Raw genomic sequence first — 20,433 nt, 5'->3', positions numbered from 1 at the left:
GCAGTTCATACAAAATTGATTAGGTTTCTGTAATCAATAGGCATGTTTAATTATTACAAATAAATCAGTTTTATTTTGAGATTTTAAACGTCCACTGTTCACTATGATTCAGAATTAAGATTAGAATTGGAATTAAGACACTTTTATAAAACTCTTCATATTGAAAAAAAACAGCCCCATTACATTACATTGGCTTAAAACATTTGTAAAATTTATTTATTTTTTTTAATTAGTAATATATTGCTAGTTACTTATTTGGATAAATGGCAATAAACTTTATTAGCCTTTGGTGATTCTAATTTTTCAAACTATTTTTATTTTTTTATTTTTCATGAGTTGCAGAAAAAATTTTTTGTCTTTAATAATATTCTATCGTTCTTTTTTTGTGTCATATTTCTGTTGATGTCAGTACTCATTTTCAATTAAAAGTTGAGATATTTATAATAATTGAAAGTATACAAAACATAAAGTTTGATTATATATTCATGACGCATAAATACTATTTTTACAAGATGCTTTTTGCATCTTACTATTATTTTTTAAGAATTTATAATGTTTAATTTATCAAATCATTGATAAAATGCGATTAATCATGCAAATACTGGATGTTAGTGAATTGTCATATGGCATTTTAAAACATGTTTCTTTTTAAGCTTTTATTTTTACACTTATTTTTGACTTTATTTAATTTATTTAATTACTGATTAAATGTGATTTTTTTTTCATAAAAAAATATATTAGGCGCTGACTAATTGCAATATTCCATTTTTAATTTTTTTTCCAAATTTTAAGGCATACATACATCTTAGATTTTATATTTCATTTATTAAATTATTGATAAAATTTTACTTAATATTAAAATATTGGATGTTAATTAAATGTCATAATGCTTTTATATTTTTTAAACAAATTTTTATTTATTTTAGGCGTAGCAGAAAGTGTAACGAACTTAACAAGTGCCATGTTTGGGGGTAGCAGTAACAATTCTAAAGCTCATTCCAGATCTCAAAGTCCTCCTGCTAATTCCAGAAGAACAAGTGCTCAAGACCTGAGGGTCGAAATATGGACACGACCTGCCACACTGACACGTTCTTCCACTTCTCTGAAGCACTTCAAGGAAAAACCTCTTCAGCACGGAACTCCTGAACAAGGTTTATGTTTTTTTTAATTCTACATCTGATTTTTTTAAATTCTTCCAAAATAGAAGCTTCAAAAAATTTTAGTTGTACTTATGATGGGAATTATTTTTATCTTATAATATGTAAAGCCATATTTTTTATGTACCGGGATAATGAAATAAATATGAATTTTTTCGGATGAATTAGAAACACTTTCAGAGAGTTTTTTTTAATACAGTTTAAATAAAATTTAACTGCTTAAAATTTAAAAACAAAACTTAATTTTATCATTTATAGCTGTTCAAAAAATGTAACTCTGGAGAGTATTTAAATGTTTTAATATGGAATTACTTACAATAAAACTTGTTTTGATCGTGCTTTTATATCTTATTTTTTTATCTTAGTATTTTTATCGTATATTAAAAAAAATATTTTTTCTTTGAAAAATAGTCTTTGAGGAAATTATATTTTCAACTGATAGAATGTCATTAACTTTATCTTTGATGCAAAATATTTGTTAATGTTTAGGCTAATGCCCTAACTAAAATTATTTTTGAGTTTTCTTTCCCTTGAGGCATCCGACTAGCTTCGACCACTTTTTTTTAAAAATATTTATACAAGATATAAAAAAAAACAGTTTTATATTATGCATAAAAGCTTAAAAGAAACTGGCAGAAAAATTATCATTATATTTTGCCTGATCATTTTTAGGTAAGATTAAGGCATTTTTATGCATATACGCTTAAACACTGTAAAAAAATTTCTATCGCCTAAAACAAAAAATCCTATGAGGATTTCGTTTAGAAAATTATCAGTTATGAACGATATATATCAATTTCCTACATTGAACTATTATCTTAAATGTAAATGCACACACTACTGAATGATGATCAAAGTAGTGATCAAAGTAGTTAAAAAATAAAATTTTTAAAAATTTCCACACTTGTATTAGCAAAAAAAACCAGTATAAAAAATAAAATTTTACTTTTTTATCTTAGTATGTCGTTCAAACATGTATCGTATAGTCATAAACACTCAGGAAAAATTGCAGGCAATTATTAATATAGACAAGAGATATCGTATTTAAAGTAGTGTAAAATGTGAAAAAAATCAAATTTTGAGGTAAACGCATTTAAGGACTTAAAATTATTAGTCTATCCACTGTCATTACCTTTCACAAAACTGTTATAATTGTGTAAATAATTAGAGTGCAAGCAAAAGTAAGGTATTTTTAGAAAGCTAAGGATGCAGGAATTCTAAATTTATAATAAACTCAATTTCAAAAATTTTGGCTGAAACCATGTTTTTGCTCCGGTCAATTACATTAAATTCCGTTATCATAAGCTCCAACTTACAAGAAGGCTGACTCAAGCTAATGAGGAACAGTTAAAAACGCCTACATGCAAACCCACAAATGGGACTTAATTTGGATGAATATTTCATTTCAATTTTTTTTTTAATTATTGAAAATTCATTTATTCGTAATGAAAATAATTATTCAACATAAAGGGTTATTCGAAACTATCTTTGAAATTCTCAACTTAATTTAAGATAACGAACAAGAATCAAAAAGTAATATATGGTTGCAAACGCAATGCAGGTGGGTTTCATGTCCACGAAACCAGAAACTACAATAAGTGAATCAGAACACAGATAATGCTAATTTACTAATTATTAAATAATGCAAGGACGAGTTTAATCAACATTTTTGAAAGAAAAAAAACGTTTAGATACTTTTATTAATAACTTATGAGTGTTCCACTTTTAAATATATTGCAGAACACAGGGGACTCATTTTAATAGTTTGTGCGGCACATAATGCTTATAGTACTGACAATATTGCAATAAAAGAGAAAATCTAATGCAGCATATTTGAATCACATAATAATTTGAATCATATAGCACATTTGATAATACTTTATTATGTGTACCATATTATGATAAAACAAGCAACTTAATGTTGAAATAAAATAAGAAATTAAAAAAAGTTAGAGACAATCATAATCTAATTTTCATTTACATAAAAATTGCATTAGGACTCATGAATGTTGGGATACTGGTTTTAAATACATAAATTCAATGATGTGTTAAAACAGACACATTAACAGTGAGGGGTTCAAACTTTGGACCACTCTCTTCACCAAACTATTGGAACCATATTTCCCAGATTGCGTCTAACCCTATATTTTGGGGGCAAAAAGTCCGTATCAGTCGAAAAAAAGGTATGTTTATTCACAGAAAATACTTTTTTGCGTCTGATTTCGTAACTCGAAATATCTTCTGCACTAGTTAACTAGCATATTTGAGGTCACTCTCTCAAGCTATGACGTTTGAGTCCTAGAACGTGAAGATCCAATTATTAGATAAATAGATATTCAGCGAGGTCCATTTATTTCTTGCAAGGCTGTACATACTTTAAACTATTCATATGAACCGAAAATATTTTCACTTCATGCATTATTTCATCTTTTATAAGTGGTTTAGAGTTAAGATGTTTTTCTATAACTAGCAATAATTTTACAGCTGCTGTAAGTAGCTCAGTTAGTTCGCATGCATCAAGAAAAATGGCGTTTATTGTGAGCTCCGCCGATGGTCCAATCAGTGCCTCCATTTCAAACTCTCTGCTGGATAATGAAGAAGCAGCAGCAGAGGGTGATGTGGATGATGATGATGAAGTAGACAAAGGTGAATCCATTCTCTCTGGAAAACAAAGATCCAGGTGAATTTTAACTATTTTATTAGTTTTATTAATTAGTTAGCGTTCTATAAAGTAGCTTCTTATAATTTCATTCTAATGAATGAGTCTGTTCCACACACAGAGGCTTGAAGACAGCTCTAAATTTCTTGAACTTTTGAAAAGTTTACCGTTGAAGGCCTGGTTTCTTAAGACAAGCACCTTCTCTGGGCGTCAGCGAGAAGTTGACGTACCGCTGACGCCAACAAAATACTGTTTTGTTAGCTCAGCGTGAGCAGTCGGCCCAACGCAGACATCTCGCATTGCGCATGCGTTAATAACGTAAACAAATATCTATTTTGAATTTTTATTGATTTTGTTACTGTCGACCAGTGCTTTAGAGAACAAATAATGACTTTGTCCAAGAAAAGACACATTATAGCTTAGCTAAAGGAAGAAGAAGAGGAAGCTATGCTTAATGTTAAAATCAAAATCTTGGCTGATTTCAATGCTCTGTTGAATGTTGTCCACCATTGCTTCTGTCGTTAACGTTAAGTTGTAATCCAACTGCAGTTAATTCGGACGTCAGTCGTTGTTCAAGCTGAACGTTCGATGACGTATGCTGTCTGACTCATAAATTGACCGATCAGGGGTTAGCGTTCGCTTCAAGCTGACGTTTTGTAACGCCGACCTGTCCTAAGAAAACAGGCCTTTACTTTTAACGGTTGTTAATAGTTTAACTGTTATACTTGTGGTTGTTGAACCTCATAATTATCCTATGACATTTTTATTCTTTATTTAATAATAAATTTTATCAGTATTTTAAACATTTCTTTTAGAAAATTAAACTACAGTAAACATGTTAAATAAGACACAACTCGTGATTTCAAAAACTTAGTGAATTTATTGTATGTGGCTGGAGTGTTCTACTTCAGTCAAATTTTCAATTTCTAAATATATGTCTGATAGGAAATTTTATTTTGATGATCAAGTGACAAAAATATTGTCGGTGCAGCTTTGGAATATATTTTGTATTAAAAGTTTATTTTGAAAACATTTGAATTCTATATAAATTTTTTTATTTATAACAAAGAAAGAAGGGAAGAATATCTCTACTTATCTCTTAAGATGAAAACCAATCGAACTTTGCTGTCTATATTCGGAAAAAGAAACGATTTCCGAAAAGTTAGATGTCAGAAAAGTTAGTTTCGTCAGACTGGTTAGAAATGCGCTCCTAAATCTCTGTATGGTTATTATTACCAGAATTTGGTACAATTTTCAATGTTTTTGGCTTAATAGAAACACCAAAAAGCTAAGCAAATTTTACCGTAGTGTTTTAGTAATGATTTTAGTGAAATTAATAGTAAGTTTGGTTTTGTAATATGTGATAAAAAATTTTCAGTTTTATCATAATAACTTAGAGCATTGCATAAAAACCATATATTTGGTTAAGCTTACAATTTTCTTACAGTTTACTACCAATGGCAATAAGAATTGTATTTTTGAAAATCAGAATTTCCGATAAATTGATATCACATGAACGGAAAAATTACCAAACGAATGGTTTAAATACCGTACATTTTGGTTTTTATTACAAGAAATATGTTTTTTATTTTTTATTTGTAACAGAAATGTCATCACTACACCAAACAGCATGTTAAATTCACCAGATATTTTTTTCTCCCCGAGAACACTCCAATTTCATCTAATCTAAGGACGCTGCAATAATTTTTTTTTCATTAAGCCATACATTATTTACTAAATCACCACTTTTTTTAAAGCAGGTGTGGGCATGAGAATAAAGATATTTTATCTTTATTCTTATGAATAAAAATAAAATATCTAATCTAATCTTTATTATTATTAGATTTATCTTTATTCCTATGAATAAAGACATATAAAATAAGAATAAAGATATTTTATCTTTATTCTTAAAATATATCAATACACAGCCGCTTTAATTTCTTGGAATTATTTATTCAATTTATTATTTTACAATCTTTCAATAGATTATTTACTCAAAATATTATTTTCGACTAAAATTAGTCCCGTTTTGCTTTATTCATAAATACTGGTAGATTAAATATTATTTTTAAGAACAGTATGAAATAGCTAAATGATACGGAACTATTGTAGACAAAAATACCTTTAAAAAAAGCGAAAAAGGATTATTAAAAAGGTTTACAAAAATATTGCATATGTAATATTGAAAAAAATGATATACGTTCATGTTTTAACAAAGAAATACAAGATGTGCTTAAACTAGTGAACTTTATTGTAAATTTATAAAAAAATCAAAAATAAACAAAACTTTTAGATTATATTAGTAAGTTTTCAGGAAAATTTAAGAACCATCAAAAATTCAAATAAATGAATAAATATAAGTTCGTTTATTTTAAATTCAATTTCCGGGCAAAATGAATGGTTGTTTCCTTAATTCAAGTCCATGAATAAATAAATAAATTGTGTTATTGTTTCCAAATTATGATTTTATTTTTATTTTCTTTATCTTAATTTTATTGTTCTTTATTTTATTTTATTAATTTTATTATTTATTTTATTATGTGTTTTATTAATTTTATTATTTATTTTATTATGTATTTTATTGATTATTTTATTATTCATACTGTTTTATTTTATTTTAATTTGATTTCATTGCATAAAATTTTGCAAATTTTCCAGACCTTTCCGTAACTATTTATTAGTAGTTCTAATGTTAATTAAAATATAATATTTTCTGAGAATTGCATGCTTATTTAAACTTCATGCATGACAACAGCTAAATTTATATACTTCGAAGAAACAAATACTGCCTCACTTGAATTGCATTGAAAATAAATAAGCTCTAGAATGCAGATAATGCAGAATGGAGTTCAGACAATCGATTCGCTCTTGAGATCAAAACCAGGAATAAAAATATCTGCTGTTTACATCGCCTTCGAAATACTAAACCCTAAGGAATTCTCATTTTAAAGACATCTAGCTCAATCCGATTCTAACTTCACTTAGAATATTTATTACGATTTCATTTTTATTTCTAACCTTTTTGCTTTAATCTTAGAGTTTAAAATTGAATATAATACACATGTCAAAGGATGTGAAAGAAACTTTTGGAGAATTTAATTCCTTCATTGGAATTTTGTTTTAGTTTTAATTAGAATTGAATGTTATTCAATTGTAAATCATTTTTAAACAAATACATGTGTAGAGGTTTAAAACTGATTTCTTTCTATTCAAAAGAAATCCATAAAGTGTGTCTAATAAATTCTTTCAGTGTTTTATGGTAATTTGAAAAATTGATTGGATTTACTCGTGTTTTTAATTTAAAATGCACATGAAAGATTCAAATTTAAATTGATTTCAGATAATTCTGATACTTGGTAGGAATTTTATGCTGCAAACGCGCTTGAACTTACATTTGTTACACTTACATTTGTTATCTTGTTATTATTGAAATAATATATATTTTTAAATATCCATTTCGCAATCCTTAATTATAGCAATACTACAATAGTGCAAATGTTTTAAAATTATTCATTGCAAATTAGTTTTTTGAAGTTATTTTTAATTTGAACAAGTCTCCATCTTTTACCATTAGGTCCGCCTTCTGAAATGAGTAAAAACTCAACTATTTGAAAATTTAAAGCCATATAACCAACAAAACAAGCCTATTTATAAAAATAATCTAATATTGCGTTAGTGTCAAGGGTTTTATTCTTAGCTTTTAGGCACTTGCCTTTTGAGTTCTTGCATGTTTTTATACTATTATTAATTAGATTAGTCAATAATAAATATCATACTTAATTTATTTAAACATATTTTTGTTCAGTTCTTTATATTATTATATTTCAAACAAAAAGTACATTAATTATCTCAATGACGTTTTTGTAAAATGCTAACACATCAGCATTTTTCCTAATTTCAAATTGAAACTATGCACTTATTATTACGCTCTTTTAAAAATTGTTTTTTCAAGGAAATTTTTTTCGAAGAAAAGAAGAGAATTTTTATTACTATAAAATATTTTAAGTCAATATTTAAAAAAAAAAAAATGCGTGTATTTAGAATAATGCATTTTAAAACATAAATACTTTAACTGAATGGGCTTTTTATTAAGCTGAAGGGCATCATATCCGAAGAAATTAATATTTACAATAAAAAGTTAAAAAACAATTTACATAATTAACTGAAACGTTTAATTGATCATTAAAATTAAATTTTGCTTGTCAACCATTTTCAAGAAGAAAGAAATTATTTCCATTATAGAATGTTATTTTCTTAATATTATGATCTATGGGTTGAAACTGGTCTGATTAATTTATATGAGAGTACTAGGATATTTAAAGGATGCACGTTCAATATATAGATTGCCGTCATGTTGTTGAGACCAGCTCCATGCCTTTAAAAATATGTTTTTTGCCAAATAAAATAGTAAATATTGAATGGAAAACTTTATGACATCGTTTTTTTTTTCATTTATAAAGTATATACATGTTTCATTATTATAACATGATTTCAATGAAGATGCTTGCAAAAATATTTCTAGATTGTCCAAATCAAGTCATGGCCGGCCGACGACAACGAGTTCTGCTCCGTTGACCACAACCAGTGGTCTGAAGTCCACTTCTTCTTCAATGACCATTCCATTATCCTGTAGTTCAAGTAACGCCCACACACCAGCTGATGACCTTAGTCCAGAACATCCTTTGTGTGATCAGACTTCTGATGAGCTTTTAAAACTGGATGTTCGAATAGACGATCTGGCCAAGTAAAACACAGTTTATTTTTTTTAGGATTTAATTTTATCCTCCAAATTTACGAAAGAAAAATTATTTAGTTTCTTGAGTTGCTGTTTTTTTAATTTTTTTAGTGCCAATAGATTTCTTAGTGTGCTATTTAAGAAAAAAAGTAATGATAACTAATTTGATAATTATTGTAATATATTTCCAATATTTTTGAGTCATACGTTGTTAATATATTAATAGTCTTACAAAGTTCCTTGATTGCATTTATCGGACAGCAGCTGTAAATTTCTTTGAAACTAAAATGAGAGCTAACAGAATCAATGTGTAAGTATCTCAAATGTATAAGTCATTTAACTTTTTTAAGAAGGCATTTTTCCAGCTGTAAATTATAATAAAGCTGGGTATTGATCCATTAAAAATGTACTAAACTAATTTTAAATGGGTTGTAATTCACACTTCTTACTATGATTATTCCTGCCTAAGTTTTTTCCGAAATTTTCTTAAAAGTATACGAAAATATTACCAATTAATTTTATGTTAAACAAAATAAAAGTTCCAAAATTTATGTTTAATTATAAAATATTTGTTAAATTCAAAGTAATAAAAATAATTAACAAGCTTTTTTTTATTTTTAATGTTTTTTTTATGTTAATGTAAAAACAATAAAATTAATACGAAGCAACTAAAACCCAAAATGGTTATAATTCAAGGAATACATACAAAGAAACAATACAAAATGACTACAATACAAGGAATCAATACAAAATAATTACAATACAAGGAATAGATACAAAATAAGTACAATACAAGAAATAAATCCGAAATGCCTGCAGAAAGGATTAGATTATAATGCATGATAAATGCCACTATAAAGGATAAAAATGGGGTACTTCAACAAACAGATGTTTTATAAAAATCCTATAAATTTACGAAGAAACTCATAGGATTTTATATGAAACATAAAATCATATCAAACATTAGTCTCAATTTGCTTTACAATAACTAATCCAATTAATAAACGTAATGCTTATAAACTACATTTTTAACTCGGTTATCTTATGACAGAGATGCAATTATACTTTTTCCCATTTCTTTCACAGTTGAACTAAGTAAAATAGCTTTTGGTGTCTCATTTACTTGAAGTATTGATTTAAAAGATAGAAATGAATGGTTAAATTTCCTAAAACTCTTGATTAAATTTCATAAAAGGTATTTTTTGTGATGAACACAAATGTGGTGCTACTATCTATGTGAGCAAGAGAGAATCACGTGTTTGTAGTCCTGGTTCACCAACTGAGGAGAGCAGGAAAGGGAAAACCCCTCATATGTTGAAAAAATGGAGAAATTATTGTAGTATTATCTCTGGGAGTTGAATCTACGTTTTACATTGACACGTTATCTCTCTCAGCTAAAGTATACAACCAGTTTCAAGCAGTCAAGTGGCTTTATAAGGTGGTCGTTCACCAGAAACAATACATAAAATAGTTTAGAAATGTAGAATAATACATACAAAAACAATACATACAGAAATAATACATAATAATGCATACAGAAACAATGTATAAAACTGGTTTTCTTCACTTCAAAATGCTTAAATTAAGAAATTTAAATTAAAAATTTGAATAAAAAATTTGTTGCTTTCATGAAATATGACATGAATTCATGAAATTCATTCTACAAGCATAGTTCCAATTCTTCACAAACTTTGCTTAAATTTATATTATTTATATTAATTTAAGCTAATTTATGTTTACATTGAATTAGATTTATATTAAATTATATATTTTTAGTAATTCATTGATCTTGGAAAATATCATTTTTTTAATGAAAAATGTGAACTGTATAAAATAAAAATTTAGCTTGATGAAACAGTGACTATTCTGTTAACTTCCATGTGATTTGTAATGTTAAAGAGACATTAATAAGGACGTATACAAAGGAATTAATTATTTCCCAACCCATGTCGTATAATTTGAAAATAAAATCCCTACAATGATAAGGTTGGCTGACTTCCCATTAGAAAGAAAACCATGGAGCTCCAAAATAAAAAGCAATTTTGCTTCTTTCTGGTGTACAGTGTGCAAAGAAATAAACGGACCACCTTAAATAACTTTTGATTTAATGATCGGATCTTTACGTTCTAGAACTCAATCCTAATGGTTCAAGAAAGTGACCTTAGATATGCTAATTAGTCAGTGAGAAGTCAAATTTTGAAAACAGGCATATTTTTATAATTGGATTTTTCAAGAACTTATTCAACCGATTGCTCTCAAAGTGCGTATTTTGTCAATTAAAATTGCATTTTTTGAAACGATGTAAAAATCTGTACACCTTATAATTCAAAAAATTTTCGACTTTTATTAAATAAAATAATAAAAAGTAATAAATATTTACTAAAAGTTAAATTTTGCATGGAATTATCTTTTAAGCGAATTTATAACTGTCTAGAAAGGTTTTTAATTTGCTTGAACATTTCTCGAGATATGGTGAAATTCGCAAAAGTAAAATTCACATTAAGGAGTGGGTTTAAGCTTTGGACCGCTCTCTTAACCAGACTATTGGGACTATATTTAACAAACTGCGGCTTCTCATTCTCCCTATTTTAGTCTTCAGAATTAAAAAAAAAGTCATTTTCGATTAAGAAATTTTTAATAATAGCGGTTCTTCATTTTCATGTATACATTTTAGCTATTTTTTAAGTAAGGGATTTTTAACAATACAGATAATTCATTCTGATGTAGAATGCACAAAATAACATCAATAGTAATAATTAGAAAACATGTGTTCGAACGCTTTGAACGAGTGTTTAAAACGCTTCGGATAAGCAAAGGACTGGATGATCAAGCGTCGGATAATCTTGGTTCTATTGTACTAATTTTTATCGTAATTATCCATTGTAGAGTGTAATAGCAATAATTTTTATAGTTCAAAAAACATCACTTTTCGAAAATTGTTTAATAAACGTACATACCTTTCCTATTTTCAGACAAATCCAAGGCTTGGACAACAGAATAAGCACCGAGATGCAAGGTCTCATTCAGTTGCTCAATCGGCTAATCGAGTTGCAAGGTTTACCTCCTGTAGAAATTGCTCCATCCATTCCAGTTAGCACAGGCGCCACATCTAAGAATTTGCCACCCCAAACCATGATGCCGCTGCCATTTCGCTCAAGTTCAATACAACTTCCGCTCACTGAGAAATCAAGAATTCGTGTCTATCGAAGAGCGATCAGCTTGCAGAGCACACCAGTGCCTGTCGATAGTTCGCTGCGGCAAATAATCGGACGGGGAAGCAAGTAAGTGTTCCTAGAAACTTTGTTTCATTCTTATAATTAGAACACATGACTTGTACAACATGTTTACCCTACCTAATGCAGAAAGTTTTGAATAAATATTGACATTAAATATTAAAATCATACATCGTCTGCTCTTACCAGTAGATTAGAATACACTTGGGGATATTTAGAACTAAGCCAAGCTGATAGTTGATAGGTTTTTGGCGGTTTAAATAATGATAAATCGCAGAAAACTAATAAATCGCAGGATTCGTGCACTTAGAAAAAATGTACGCTCAAAACTTCGAGAAAATGATAAAATAAACCGTATTTCTGGGTCAATGGGTACCTCAAAAAACTCGGCAATTTTTACCGAAAAGCTTTGATAAGGATTTTGGCAAAATTAACAATAAAATATGATTTTATAGTATGTGATAAAATTAGGTAATTTTTTCATGATACCTTAGAGCATGGCCCCAAAACCATATACTTAGTCAAATTTTTTTTTCTTTTATATTTTTTAGTAAATGTCTGGTCAAAATCGAAAACCTGAATTTCCTATAAATCCAAATGGTTGGTTAAAATACCGTATATATTGGTTCCATTAATCAGATTTTTTTTAACCATAAATTTCATTACCATATAATACACGGTAATTTTCACCAGAATATTTTTACGGGATGGAAATTATTTTTTCCAGCTATAATTTATTTAATTAATATATTTTCTTTAAGTTTGAAATATGAACCACTTACAATAAATGCTAACACAAAAATAAACAAAACTGTCGTTTCAATTCAATTCAAAGTAATGACAGTGTCTTCAATCTTTTCAGACCTGATGGCCATTAATGGCCTAAAAATTGCTTCATAGTGAAAGCTTTTTTTTTATGAAATATAAAGAAGTTTTTTTTATCAAATATATAAAAAAATATGTGTATTTTGAAGTATTTATAACTGCAAAAATATTTTCATTTCCTTTCATGTAGGTGTGAAAAAGTTTAAGATTTTAAGAAACAAAATTGCTTATTAACGTTACAAAATTTTAAGCAATCTTCAGAAAGGCTAGCCAACACTTGTTAATTTTTCTAAGTAGAGGGTACACCGTCTTTTGTCTTATTTACCTTGGGTTTGAAGTGGCTAAATAAAATTGTTAAGCATGTAAATCCATGGAAGTAATGTATTTCTATACGATTTCAACATGTAACTTATTAAATAAATATAAAGAAATAACATATTTGAAATTGGTGTAACTCTATAGCCAAATTTTTAAATGCATATGTAACTACGATTACAACATATACCTTAATAAATAGATTAAAAGAACTAACATATTTGAAATTGATGTAATTTAATTTCTGAGTTTTCAAATGCACATATTATTACAGTTACAACATAAATTTATTAATTAGATATAAAGAAATGACATATTTGCTTAAATTAAGTTTATCAATAAATGTAATTAAATGCATAATTGATATATAATAATAGGCTTAAAAATGAAAAACAATAGACTTAATGGTTAATATTAAAAATTGGATTAAATACTTGTTTAATTGCTTACAACAATTGTTTTTCGGAGATTTTAAATATTATACAATTACATTAACCGAATATATTAATTAAAAAAGTAAAGTTAACGCCGCTGACATTGAAATTTAAAATTTATAAAACCATAACCGAAAACGAAACAAAGACATGAAACGGAAGGTTTAGTCTAGCAGCGGAAGTATAAGTATACACATATTGATTGGTACTCTTATAAACGGACCGCAATTTAATCAGTTTAATGCTTCAAGGCGGAATTCTTGGTATTATTAATTATAATTTATGAGGCATCTTTCTCTTTGCTACGAAAAATTCCAGACAAAGAAAATATAAATGCACAAAAAAGATGAAGAAAGAAGTAAAAAATATGGATGAAAGGATAATGCATAATTTTTTTGCCTTCTTAAAGTACATTTAATTTTGTTCCTTAGGGGAAATAGAAAATTACTCTGTCAAAATATTGCGTCAATACTTAAAAGCTTTTAAATGGAAATAAATGCATTCCTTTTAGGTTTATCTCAATGGTGTGTCGAAACATCAAAACAATGATTTATTATCATTTATTTTTTTGATAAGGTTAAAATTTTTTTTAATCTTGTTTGTGATATTTTTAGCTATTTGTCGTTATTGTTTAGTTCTGTTTTCACAACAATTTTAATATTGTTTAATTCTGCTAGAAATTTAGCTCTACCATATATATGAAATTTCAACCTTTGTATTACTTAAAGATAATTTTTTTGGATACTACACATGCCCAATATGCGGATGTATATGGCACTAATACATTACTAATCGAGTTGGCGTCAAGAGTTATACCAAACTGAAGAACCAAAATTTATCTGAGTGGCCTCTTTAGCTATGCCTTAGATAAAGTTGTATAATTAAAAACTAAAACTCAGTGGCGTGACAGCCCATAGAGGGCCAAGGCCTACTGTGCCCATCTCAGTTTTCTTGACCTTGGGCTCTGGGGTGCAGGAGCAGATGTTCCGGTCAGGTGGTCAGCCGAACGCGGAACCCCCAGTGGTTCCCAAGCATGCTTGGTACTCATTTATCGACCCACTGAAGAGATGAAAGGCTGAGTCTACCTTGCCCGGCCCTAAGGATCGAACCAGGGACCTGTGGCATGACAGCGCGAAGCGCTACCGCTCAGCCACCGGGCGTCAAAAGTTGTATAATATAAAGTTTAAATCCAAGTTAAAAGTATTTTACTGCATTTTGTTAATTTATTCTATTAAGCGCTTTGTGTTATGCTTCCCAGAAATTTAAAAAAAATGTTTTTTTCTCTTTTTGTTAAATTTATTGGAGTCTGGAGTTCTATCTGGATTAAAATTAGGGTATCAGTTTTTCTGTGAAGAACAGGTGACTGGTGGTCAATGTTGACCAAACTACTACCATTAACCACGAAACTAGGGAGCTTCAATCTATGTGACCCTCACGGGGTGTTTGGGCAATGCATTACATTTACATTGCTTAGTCTACTCTTGGGTCAAATTTATTCAATATAATATTTCAAATCCAATTTTCAAGCTACCTATAAAGAAAAGCATTAATTAAAAGTATACATATGATTAACAGTCTATGAATTTATAGGTTTTAATTGCTTTTTTTTTCCCGAAAATTTTGAAGCCTATAAATTATTATTATATACTCTGCCTATAGCTGTTTTAGTGGTTAAAATCTTCGTTTTAACCAGATCATGAAATGAAAGGAAAAATAAATTCTGATAATTTTACCGTACTGTATGTTAATGACGTATATGGTTAAAAAACCAGAATAATGATAACAGGAACCAAATTATAGCGTATTTAAACCATTCATTTTATAACTTTCCTATTCATATTATAATGGTTTACCTGAAATTCTAATTTTCAAGATTATAGTTTCTACTATCATACATCAAGTGAAATATATAAGACTGATCAGTAAATTTAAACGAATAAATGGTTTTCATACTACGTTTTAATAAAATTATTGAATTTTAACATATTTACCAAATATCATCACATAGTATTAAATCATATTTTATTGTTAGTTTTACCGAAATTATTATCAGAGTGCTTTAGTGTGAAATACTGAGTTTTATGGCGTTCCCATCGTTCCAGAAACACAATTATTTTCACTAGGTTCTGGCAGTTTTGAAAATTATTTTTCTCTCAGTGTACATATTATATACATATAAGCTTAAATATAGCATAAGTTTTTATTTTCTCAGTATAAATTGTGCTTCATAACAATATAATTTGGCAATTTATATAGATAAATATCCCAATTTAAAATTTTTGAAGTAAAATTTTTAATGTCGTTTCATATTTAGCAAAGAAAAAGAAATTCACTGTAACCTGAAGAACCAGATTCATTTTGCGCACTTTAAAAAGTTCTGGACATAACTGCGGCAAAAAGTACCGGTACTTTTTACCGTAAAATCGATTTTTACCAGAACATGTTACGGAACAACCAATCTGATATACCGTAACTTTTACAGTAATAATTACCCTTTAAATCACTGCATTACTTTAATAAAATAAATAATACTGTAAAAATTATGGTATGATATTTATGGTTAATTTACATTTCACGGATGATGCTCCTAAAGTGCCGGGGGGTAATTTTATCCGGAATTTTTTACTGTGCAATATCATTAAAATTGAAAAAAAAGTTTCGAGAAGGGTAACTGGATCTAGATGTGGAATGAGAAAATGTAAGAGATCCCATTATCTTACGCTTTAGTAATTTTATCTCTATCGATAAAATTACATTTTTCTGAAAAAAGAATACACTCTCTTCATACTAGTCGATGACGTTTTTTTATCTTTTTATTTTCCAGATCACAGGAAGAATTAGTTGATGATATTCCCGAAGTAATCGATGAGGAACCTATTCCATTAACTTCATATGCCAAAACTGTTCCCCCATCACCAGTCGTCAAAGTTGATCCACCCACTTCTGCGGAGAGGTGTCGTTCCCACTCATCCTATTTTTATCAGGTAATCATGAGGAGTTTAAATAAATAATAATTAAGAATTAATAAATAAAAAATGATAAATTTAATATAAAAGCACTTGCACACACGCATCAGCTGGAAAGTATATTTTTGTTTCTGATTTCGTAACTTAAGAGATCATTTGCATTAATTAGATAACATATTTAGGGTTACGCTCTCGTACTACTAAGTAGTACATGATAAAAACTACTGTATAATTTCTCTTTAAATAAGATTCTGAATTACCTAAAAAAATGTGTGACGGAGCACTTTATTCCGGTTAAAGCTTAAAATTGAATAATCTCACATTAAATTCTTCTGCTTTTACTCAGTACGAAAAATATTTTCATCTCATAAACTACTAAAGTAGGCACTTTGTGAGCCTTAAATATTCAAAAAACGCCAAGTACACTCTATCTATCGAAAGAATTCCCTTTGCCACAAAATCTAAGACCGTCTGCGGCCATGAAAACAAGAAATAGCGCATTTCAAAGAGGGGAGCTTCTCTTTTCCCTGATTCTCTTTCTCTCGCTGACTCGAGCCAAAACCTGTCCAAAGTATTAATCCAACACCTCTACTTAAAATAGTTAAACCTCGTAACTATAGTCACCGCCATCGCTCAAGATGAATGGTGAGGGAGTTCTTTGCATAGACAGGCTACACAATATCGTGAGTAATTTGTTTACAATCTGAAAAAGGCTGGCAAGAGTGTGTTGCAATTTTCAACTCTGATATTCATCAACAGAAACAAAACTTTACCCCTTAATGCTTAGATATATTTTTAGCTGTGTAATAAGGTTAATTATATTTATTTTTAAAATCGTTGAGAACTGTATGATCTAATTTATAATGAATAATTTCTATCCATTTCCGCTTTGTTAACTCTAGTTCGAATTTGTTTTGAGAGTCTCTCCGTGCTATGCAGAAGTTTAATTTACAAATTAATATTTTTTTTTATAGAATTAGTGTATATATGAATCCTAAATTAATGATTATTAATTTGGATTACATTATAAAAATAACTTTACTGACCCTTTATGTATACCTTATCATACTCTAAATATAAATTTTAATGTTATTGAGTAATAGAAATTGTGATGGCTGTTTCACACCAAGTGGTGTAAAAGAACATTAGTGTGGAAAAACACTAGATCCTAGAGTTATATATGGCGTTTCACTACCCCACTTTGGTGTAAAGTAGTTACGAACATTTTTGGCATTTTGAAACGTAAATTTTTTTACATTATAGATAACAAAGAGAAAAGGAATAAAAATTCCAAAGAAGAACTTAAAACGCACTCAAAATTCTGGTAAAACAAATCTAAAACCTAGAATAGAAAACACTGGCAATGCGTATACAAAGACACAAAAAATCTGTAAGAGCAGTGTAAAAAAATTCGTGTTACTTCTAACCAAAAATGGCAAAAGCTATTCTGTAGCAAAGGGATGTAGTGAAACACCATGCATTAATCTTCGTTCTTGGTGCAAATGTTNTAAAAAAAACCTAACAAATAAATATTAAAAAATTTAGAAACCTATCATTAAAATTAAATTTTTTGTAGCAGTTATTGCAAAAGTCACTTCACGCCGCATTTTTGTTCAGCGAGATGTTCAATGTCCCCTTAAGAGTCTCTCCGTGCTATGCAGAAGTTTAATTTACAAATTAAAATTTTTTTTCATAGAATTAGTGTATATATGAATCCTAAATTAATGATTATTAATTTGGATTACATTATAAAAATAACTTTACTGACCCTTTATGTATACCTTATCATACTCTAAATATAAATTTTAATGTTATTGAGTAATAGAAATTGTGATGGCTGTTTCACACCAAGTGGTGTAAAAGAACATTAGTGTGGAAAAACACTAGATCCTAGAGTTATATATGGCGTTTCACTACCCCACTTTGGTGTAAAGTAGTTACGAAAATTTTTGGCATTTTGAAACGTAAATTTTTTTACATTATAGATAACAAAGAGAAAAGGAATAAAAATTCCAAAGAAGAACTTAAAACGCACTCAAAATTCTGGTAAAACAAATCTAAAACCTAGTATAGAAAACACTGGCAATGCGTATACAAAGACACAAAAAATCTGTAAGAGCAGTGTAAAAAAAATTCGTGTTACTTCTAACCAAAAATGGCAAAAGCTATTCTGTAGCAAAGGGATGTAGTGAAACACCATGCATTAATCTTCGTTCTTGGTGCAAATGTTCTTTTACACTAATTGGTGTAAAGTATATGCCGCCATATTTTGTATTCAGTAGAACTAAAATGTATGTTTTTGTTATTGTTTCTAATGCCGCACCAGCAGACCTGCTTAGTGAAACCAAATGAATTTAAGGCACAGTGTACGTTCCTTGTTTTCCACCGGCGTCATCTGTGGCCAAAACGGAGAGACACTAAAATATTTTTCAATGGCACTTAATGTAACACTAAAATATTTCACATTGTACTACGTAAAATTCCGATTACTAAAACCTATCCAGCAGGAGTGAACTCTATGTAAAAGAAATGTTTAACGTATCTCTGAAATTTAATTTTACAAGATTAAAAGATGTTTTACTTGATAGAAAGTTCAATTAGCGTTAAGCCGATTGTTTAGTGCGTGTTGGATAAATATGTGCTTTTTTCTTTCTTCTAAATTTACTTTGAGGTGACGTCTTGAATCGATTAAGGTTTATAGTCAGAATTGAGTAATATAACTAACGAACACAAAAATAAGTTTAAATGAGATATGCAAAGAAAAAAAATTATTTAGATATTTCACATTAAAACATAGAATTGTGTTTGATTATGGCATGTTCAAAAAATTTTAGAAATCTAAATGGCAGTTATTACAATGATTTTTAAATCTTTCCGTAATTACACTAAGGAAGTATTTTTAACATTGGAAAATACTTAAATATCACATTTTTAATTGTGATAAAGCTTTTAATTATTTTAAAACGATCTTTATGAGTGCTTTGAGCCAAATTTTTAATGTTATCCAATTGAAGAAAGCGCATACGTTGTGCTATATATCAATAAAGCTAGGCAACGTAAATGATACAAAAACCGTGCACCATAAACAAACATATTATAGATTCAAATCTATAATGAATGGGCGATTAAATTTCAAAGTGGCCGTACCACTCTATTGGTCAAAAATGAGATCACTACTTGTGGGAAAAGAGATGTTATGTATTGGCTGGCGTTGACGCGATTTTAGAAAATGAATGAAAATTTTGCTTTTAAACAAATTAGTTATAGAATTTTTTTATTTTCATTTGATACATTTATTACTGATTTCATTACAGTCTCAAGATATATAACTACCTTAATTTTCAAATGTGTTTTTTAGCCCAATATTTCAAAATAATAATAATACACTGGTGGACAAAATTAAGAGATGGAAAGCATTTTCGCACATTCATTCGCACATGCAAGATACCCGCACACCGCTCCATGTGCTTAACAATGGTTCCGTGAATGTCCAGAGGTACAGGCAGGAAATCCTAGAGCCCTATGTGCGTCTTTTCAGGGGCGCTGTTGGCCATGAGTTCATTTTTATGGACGAAAATGAGCGACCGCATAGGGCTCTCATGGTTGATGAGTATCTGGAAAGCGAGGATACTCAACGAATGGATTGGCCAGTCAAATCCCCTGACCTGAATCCTATTGAACATGCTCGGGATGCTCTTGGGAGAGCTATTGCGATGCGCCAACCTCCCCCCCCAGAACCATTCGTGAGTTAAAAATTGCTCTGGTGGAAGAATGGGAGGGTCTTCCACAAGTCCTCCTTAACTTCCTTATTAACAGCATGCATACTCGTTGTGCAAGATGTCTGTCTGTCAGGGGTGACCATACACCATACTAGAGACAACACACACTGTACAAGCCTCACTTTTATTGTCATCTTTTATCCTTAAGTTCAGACTACATTGGATTTATTGGCTATAGGTCTTGTCAGTGAATGGCACTTTTATTTTTGTTTTGCATACTTTATTATCATGGAATAAGCTATATCCATACCAAATTTCATTTATTTATATTCAGTATTTTTTGAGATATTTGGGAAAATGTCTTCCATCTCTTAATTTTGTCCACCAGTG

At 29.0% G+C, this 20,433-nt stretch overlaps 1 protein-coding gene across 1 annotated transcript in view; it reads left to right on the top strand.

Moving 5' to 3' along the window:
- Positions 1–20,433, top strand: part of LOC107443883 (voltage-gated inwardly rectifying potassium channel KCNH6) — a 398,114-nt gene that overhangs the window by 374,893 nt on the left and 2,788 nt on the right. Inside the window, exons 15-19 of the mRNA XM_071183149.1 lie at positions 927–1,151; positions 3,642–3,837; positions 8,339–8,560; positions 11,524–11,832; positions 16,183–16,342. Of these exons, the coding sequence (XP_071039250.1) occupies positions 927–1,151; positions 3,642–3,837; positions 8,339–8,560; positions 11,524–11,832; positions 16,183–16,342 (1,112 nt within the window). The remainder of the gene's footprint in view (positions 1–926; positions 1,152–3,641; positions 3,838–8,338; positions 8,561–11,523; positions 11,833–16,182; positions 16,343–20,433) is intronic.

The sequence above is a fragment of the Parasteatoda tepidariorum genome, chromosome 7, assembly GCF_043381705.1.
Source record: "Parasteatoda tepidariorum isolate YZ-2023 chromosome 7, CAS_Ptep_4.0, whole genome shotgun sequence".
In the NCBI taxonomy this organism is placed as follows: domain Eukaryota; kingdom Metazoa; phylum Arthropoda; class Arachnida; order Araneae; family Theridiidae; genus Parasteatoda; species Parasteatoda tepidariorum.
This window is presented reverse-complemented; position numbering and strand designations above follow the sequence as displayed.